Source organism: Nansenia antarctica (genome assembly GCF_963989245.1).
Source record: "Nansenia antarctica genome assembly, chromosome: 13".
Taxonomy (NCBI): domain Eukaryota; kingdom Metazoa; phylum Chordata; class Actinopteri; order Argentiniformes; family Microstomatidae; genus Nansenia; species Nansenia antarctica.
In genome coordinates, this window is record NC_137683.1 from 19,985,444 (window position 1) to 19,992,943 (window position 7,500).

General features: G+C 48.4%; 1 protein-coding gene across 1 annotated transcript in view; it reads right to left on the bottom strand.

Annotated features, from left to right (window-relative positions):
* Positions 1-2,689: 2,689 nt before the first annotated feature.
* Positions 2,690-7,500, bottom strand: part of ovol1a (ovo-like zinc finger 1a) — a gene marked incomplete at both ends in the record, with an annotated part of 5,963 nt that continues 1,152 nt past the window's right edge. The window contains 4 exons of the mRNA XM_080544069.1: positions 2,690-3,051; positions 3,458-3,782; positions 4,100-4,184; positions 4,338-4,425. Coding sequence (XP_080400195.1) covers positions 2,690-3,051; positions 3,458-3,782; positions 4,100-4,184; positions 4,338-4,425 — 860 coding nt within the window. The remainder of the gene's footprint in view (positions 3,052-3,457; positions 3,783-4,099; positions 4,185-4,337; positions 4,426-7,500) is intronic.

The window sequence follows — 7,500 nt, forward strand, 5'->3', positions numbered from 1 at the left end:
GATCCGAGGAAGCTTGAACCTGAATTTGATGATAAGTCAAGTCCACTCATTTTGGATAATCGTATGTCTGTAAAGCTGAATTTGTTGTATAGCACTCTCTGGCCTGCACACACAGACACACAAGTTTTGTATTGCCAGGAAACTAATTTAATATTGAGCATTCAGATAGATTCATGATTGTCAAAAAGACATTTACAACCAGCATCCATACCCACACACCCAACGACCATAGGAGTAGCACTAACCAAACATGTTGGAAATCACTTAGCACACCTCACAGACAATAAAGCAATAAAGTCCCTGGACTGTTGTTTTAATGGCACCCAGGCCAATATTAAACAGGCTTACATGGCCATAGTGCTGTGACTACTACAGGTCTATAACAGACATGAACTTAATTTAACAAAATGGCAATTTAACATAAGGTCATTGCATGGCCACCTGACAGACACAGGTAGACAGGGGGACCCTGGGACACAAAGACCAAACGTCACGTCTTTCCTTGACTCCTCCTCTTCCTTTATCCTTGGTTCCTTCTCAAACGTCATTGGAGAACAGGATATAAGGTCCCGCCCCTCTCACCGTCTCCTCCAATGAGTTGAGGAGGAGATGAGGAGAGAGGCATGGAGGAGGAAGTCAAGGAAAGGCGAGTGAGTCACCTGGGCGGTATTCCATCAATGTCACCAAAGGAAAATCCAGGCTTATTTTGATAAATCTCAAAATAAGGCTGGATTTTTAAATAAATCTCACAAGATTTATAAAAAAATAAGCCTGGATTGTCCTTTAGCGACGTTGATGGAATACCCCCCTGCTGTGATGACCAGTCGCAGTAGAGTTTGGCTTTAGGAGGCACATTTACAGACACAAAGGCAGTAGTGTTGTTTGTGGAAGTCACACACACATCCTTCTCTCCCTCACACTCACACCTCTCTCACACACACTCACACCTCTCTCACACACACACCTCTCATACAAAAGTACACAACGTTTGATATATAAGGCTACAAAATCATACACATTATTCACACAAGACAATGGCCCCGCCTATCCAGGAAAAGATTACAAAAAACACACCATGATAAATATAAACCTCCCTTTTATAAATCTATTTTTCAGTGTATATACTATCTTATAGAAACAATTATCTATTTTTTCCCGCCAAACTTCTGTTACTGGTTGACATAAACAAACCCTCTTCCCCACACACAAGTCAAGCACTTGGGGTGGAACCCCAACTCGAGACCCACACGCATAAAACGTCAGACATTTGTGTCAATCTAGCAAAGACATCAATGGGGAATGCTAATGCTAATCATGCTAATGCTAATGCTAATCAAGCAGATCATTCAAGGTACTCGAGTCAGGATTTCCCCCCCTTTTAAAGCGTATATACATATAAAGTATAAACATACACACACTCTGGGCGGCATCGAGCACTCGCTCACACTCCGACGTAATGCCTTAGTCAAGAAACAAACAGCACAATCTCAGAGGAAAATTATGTGAGTAGAAAATAAACAACAACAACAACAACAACAGCAGATTGATATGAAAGCGAGTGGTCTAGAAGTGGTCGTTCACGTGGTCGATGACGTCACGACGCACCACCCAACCCACGCGGAGAACACACAGGTGGAAAATAAACAAAAACAACAACAGTCTGGAGTGATAGTAGCTCCTCCAACCTGAGACAGAACCAGGGGGGAGGCCGGCGGAGGTAGAACAATTGGAGGACGGGACTCGACACGGTAATATGAAGATGAATAATATCCCGTTCCATGAATGAGAAGGAGTCCGTCCTCCGATTTCTACCTCCACCGGCCTCCACAGCTCAGCTCTGTAGTGTGAACATCGTTTACCTCTTTTCCCTGCTGTGCCCACCCCCACCCTCTTAAATGCCTCTCAAATCTTAGTGGTACACTATTTAAATGTAAACCAGGGGAGGCTGGTGGAGGTAGAAATCGGAGGACGGGCTCATTGTAATGCCTGGAATGGAATGAGGAATGGTATCACACACACACACCCCATTCCTCATTGTGTTGGGTGAAATTCCTCCAAATGTCTACCTCCACCAGCCTCCCCCGATGTAAACGTTACTGGCTTACAGTCCTACAGTCGCTATGGTTACAGTGACAGTTGCATTATGGTCCTTGTGCAAAAGACATCCCTTAACTTTTTTTCCAGAAAACATTTCCCTTTTGGAGCTCTCTGTCATGTAAACTGACACACAAAGCTAAGGCATTTCTGTCGCCAACTGAAGCGTCACATACACCGTTTAAATATCAAAAGACATATTTGCATATATTAATCCATTAAATGCACATATGTGTATGCATATACACATACACACAAATATATATATTTATATAACTTCTTCTTCTGTTCAGGTGAGCTACATGGACATCCCATAATTATCCTCAGCAGGACTCGAATATTGGGGTTTACCTGATGACAGTGGAGTACAAATGGGCCTCTCCCTCCCTCTGTCTGTCCGTCCATCCCTCCCTCTGCTCTCCATCCCTCCCTCCCTCTGTCCGTCCATCCATCCTTCCATCCCTCCCTCCGTCCAACCATCCCTGTCCATCCGTCCCTCTGTCCGTCCATCCATCCCTCCATCTGTCTATCCATCCCTCTGTCCATCCACCCCTCTCCTTCCCTCTGCTCATCCCTCCATCCCTCCATCCCTCCTCTACCGCCCGCCCGACCCCGTCGTGTCGTCGCTATCGGGGTGACTGTGCTCCACCCCCTCCTCCCCTTCCTCCTCCTCCTCCTCCTCCTCCTCTTCCTCCTCCTCCCCCCTCTCCTGCCTCCCCCGCCTGGCCACGCGGGCCCGGAGGAAGGGGCTGTCGGGGTGGCGGCCGTGGAGGTGCTGCAGTAGTGCGTCCTGGGAGTTCGCCGTGTGGCCGCACTCCTCGCAGACGAAGAGCTTGTTGCGGCGCTCCTTGTAGGCGTACTGCTGGCTGACGCCGTGGATCTTCCTCATGTGGGACTCCAGGGAGCAGCGCTGGGTGAACGCCTTGTCACACAGGCTGCACTTGTAGGGACGCACACCTGGAGGGAGGGAGGGAGGGGGGGGGGAAGAGAGGGAGGGAGAGAGGGATGGTTAGAGAGGGAGGGAGAGAGGGAGGAAGAGAGGGAGAGAGGGATGGTTAGAGAGGGTGGGAGAGAGGGAGGGAGGGAGGGAGGGAGAGAGGGATGGTTAGAGAGGGAGGGAGAGGGAGAGAGGGAGAGAGGGAGGGAGAGAGGGATGGTTAGGGAGGGAGGGAGGGAGGGAGAGGGATGGTTAGGGAGGGAGGGAGGGAGAGAGAGAGGGATGGTTAGGGAGGGAGAGAGGGATGGTTAGGGAGGGAGGGAGGGATGGTTAGGGAGGGAGGGAGAGAGGGACAGAGAGTGTAAGACTAAGGAAAGTGAAGCAAGTGAGGCTTACCTTAGTGTGTGTGTGTGTGTGTGTACTTACCGGTGTGTGTGCGGACGTGCCTCTTCAGGTCGAAGGTGTCGTTGAAGCCCTTGCCACAGAAGCTGCAGGGGTGGCGCTTGGTGTCGTTGTGGCACTTCATGTGTCGGTTCAGCATGCGCTGGTACTGGAAGGGCTTCCTGCACACCTGGCACACGTACAGCGCCCCCGCTCCCGGCCCCCCTGCTCCCGCCTGCGTCGCCGGGGGGGTCGCCAAGGCGTCGGGGGCAGCGGCCGTGGCCGCGGCGACGGAGATGGCGACGTCCGGGGCGATGGGACTCGGCGGGGGTTTGGTTTGAGTCTCGATGGGCGGCTCGCCTGTGGTGACCTGGGAGGGAGAGGGGAGGGGAGACGGAGGGAGAGGGAGAGATGGGGGGGAGATAGAGGGAGAGGGAGAGATGGGATAGAGGGAGAGGAGGGGGAGAGAGAGAGAGAGACAGAGGGAGAGAGAGAGACAGGGGAGAGGGAGAGTTGGGGGGGAGGATGGAGAGAGAGAGAGATGGGGAGAGAGAGAGAGAGAGAGAGAGAGAGAGAGAGAGAGAGAGAGAGAAAAAGTTAGCCAGGTTGGTGAGGGAGTCCATGAGAAAATAAAACAGCCAACCTACATTGACCAACCAAAAACTACATTTCCCACAATCCCCTCACCTTGATTTTGGAGCGGACGTAGGGGCTGGCCGGGGCCCTCCTCCTGACCTCTGACCCCTGACCCTGAGGCTGACCCAGCGCCGTGCTGGACGGCAGCTCGGCCCGGTGGAGGTCATGCAGGAGTGTGGTGTGTGTGTACGAGTGTGAGGGCGTGTAGGTGTGTGTGTGCGACTGTGTGTGTGTGGAGTGTGTGGAGTGTGTGTGTGTGGAGTGTGTGTGTGTGGTGTGTGTGGAGTGCTCGTGGGCTGGGGAGGTGGAGAGGCAGGGGGCCGGCTCTGCCGGACTGCCTTCTGTCCCCTCCAATAGGGCGGGAGGAAACATGGACACTGAAACAATAACAGGGATAGATATTAGACATCTGACTGAAACTAGAGGTGAGGTGTGTGTGTGTGTGATGAGTGTGGTGAATGGTTGTGTGTGAGTGAATTTAATATCTGATTGAATCTAGAGATGTGGTGTGGTGTGTGTGTGTGTGTGAGAGAGAGAATGTAATATCTGATTGAAGTTAGAGATGTGGTGTGTGTGTGTGTATGTGTGTGTGTGTGTGTGTGTGTGCGAGAGAGAGAATTTAATTGCTGTTAAATTCAACTGAGAGGATCGAAACTGTAGTGAGTGTGTGTGTGTGTGTGTGTGTGTGTGTGTGTGTGTGTGTGTGTGTGTGTGTGTGTGTGTGTGTGTGTGTGTGTGTGTGCGTGCATAAGTGTCACATGTGACGTGGAATTTAATTGCTGAACTTCATTGTCTTGTGCTACTTATGACACACTGACACACACACACACACAGACACACACACACACACACACACACACACACACACACACACACACACACACACTCTAGTTACAGTTGGACCAGTCTGACCAGCCAGGCCAGAGACACAAGCTCTGTTGTAAGCTCTTCAAACAACCCACCTCAGAAGGTAGGTAGGTACTAGGTAGGTGTGTGTGTGTGTGAGGCTAAGCCCTTCTGTTACGACACACAAAGTGCACACTGACGTTCACAATACATGATCCATGGGTCACTCACTGGGTTACAGCCACTGAATTATAAATAGCTACAACTCAATCAACACAACTGTCTGTGTGTGTGTGTGTAGGTTAATGCTTGATGTAAAACATGTCAATAAAATACAAATGTGTGTTTAGGTGTGTGTGTGTGTGTGTGTGTGTGTGTGTGTGTGTGTGTGTGTGTGTGTGTGTGTGTGTGTGTGTGTGTGTGTGTGTGGCGTGGTCAGTAATTGCAGGCAGGTGCGTTTGAGAACTCGCAAATGAGGATGCAAATGAGCTGAGTGGGTTAACGGGAAGGAACCGGGACACCGGTAATGGCGCTCTCTGTGAGTGTGTGTGTGTGTGTGAGGGGGGGTAACGTCATAGATAGATACATAAATAAATAGAGAGAGATTTAGATAGATAGACTGCCAGACAGAGAGAAATAGATAGGTAGATAGACTGATGGAGAGAGTGATGGATAGATAGATCTGTCTGATCGTTCTGTCTCGGTGAGCAGGAACACAGTGACAGTCTAAACGTGTGTCCAGTTGGTTGCTAGGTCACGTAGAACAGTCTAAACGTGTCTAGTTGGTTGCTAGGTCACGTAGAACAGTCTAAACGTGTCTAGTTGGTTGCTAGGTCACGTAGAACAGTTTAAACGTGTGTCTAGTTGGTTGCTACGTAGAACAGTCTAAACGTGTGTCTAGTTGGTTGCTACGTAGAACAGTCTAAACGTGTCTAGTTGGTTGCTACGTAGAACAGTCTAAACGTGTGTCTAGTTGGTTGCTACGTCTCGTAGAACAGTCTAAACGTGATAGCAAGGCAGCAGACGCCGCTCCACACCGGGTTTGATTACAATGTTTGGTTTTTAATCTCGTATCGAGCTGTTTGTTCACCCCTCCCTTCACAGCACCATATATATATATATATATATATATATATATATATATATATATATATATATTGTTTCCAAACCCCATCCTACCCAAGCAAGTAACGGAAGATCTAAAAAACGGTTTGTTTGTTTGTACGTGTGTGTGTGTGTTCTTATCTATGTGAGACGTGTTATATCTGACAGGTCACAACCAGGAGGTATGACCCAGCCCAGCACAGGAGAGGTTAGAACATAGGAGAGGGAGGCTTGTGTGTGTGTGTATTTGCTGAGGGTGGATGTTGTGTGTGTACAGCAGGGAGGAGAGACAAGGCCCAGGTCCGTTATTTCCTCCAGCGTCTGACTAAACATTAACCCGGAGTGAGGCGGGGGCGCGCACGCCACAGGGGACGCAACCTGTCGCCACACACACAGACACACACACACAACACAGTTTTGTCACTCCTTTGATAAATATAGTAAATATAGTACATTTTGATTAAAAAATACAAAAAAGTTATATAAAAAAGTAATATACCAACATGGAAATAGCAATGAAACATTGAAATATAGACACAAACACACAGAGAAAGAAAACCATGGAGGAGGGAGGCTACTCTACTATATTACCATGAGAGAGAGAGAGAGGCAGAGAGAGAGAAAGAGAGAGAGAAAGGCAGAGAGAGAGAGAGGCAGAGAGAGAGAAAGAGAGAGAAAGAGAGAGAAAGAGAGAGAGAGAGAGAGAGAGAGAGAGAGAGAGAGAGAAAGAGAAAGAGAGAGAGAAAGAGAAAGGCAGAGAGAGAGGCAGAGAGAGAGAGGCAGAGAGAGAGAAAGAGAAAGGCAGAGAGAGAGAGAGAGAGAAAGGGAAAGAGAGAAGGAAAACCATGCACATATCTGTTCTAGTCGTGACGTGTAGTGATCATAAAGGCATTGGACTACAGGCCCATTATCCTGCTGTGAGAGGAACAGGTCGAGCAGGCGCCACAGGTATGGGCTATTACTATAAACACACACACACATACGCACTCTCTCATATAGTGTACTGTAGGACACACCTGGTCCTAGCATAGATTAGTATTTCTTATGATGATTGATGGATAGACGATTCCCTTCCTTTTACTTCCCTTAAATGTATTAGTTGTAAGTCGCTTTGGATAAAGGTGTCTGCTAAATGTCCAAAATGTAAATGTAACACACACACACACACACACACTACTGTAGGACACGCACGCACTGACGCACGCGCGCGCACACACACACGCACACACACACACACACACACCGACTACTGAAGGACACACACACGCACACACACAGATACAGATTACTGTAGGACACACACACACACACACACACACACACACACACACATTTAGACTAACAAACCAAAAAGAAAAGAAAAACAACACTGTGTCCAACTCCACCAACCAGGTCAGAAACAAGGCTTCCAGAGTTGTTAAGGCTTTTGATGATTAATCAAAATCCATCAAAAAAAAAACAATAAAAAAAAACTTATAAAATTTGCTTCTCATATCTTTATC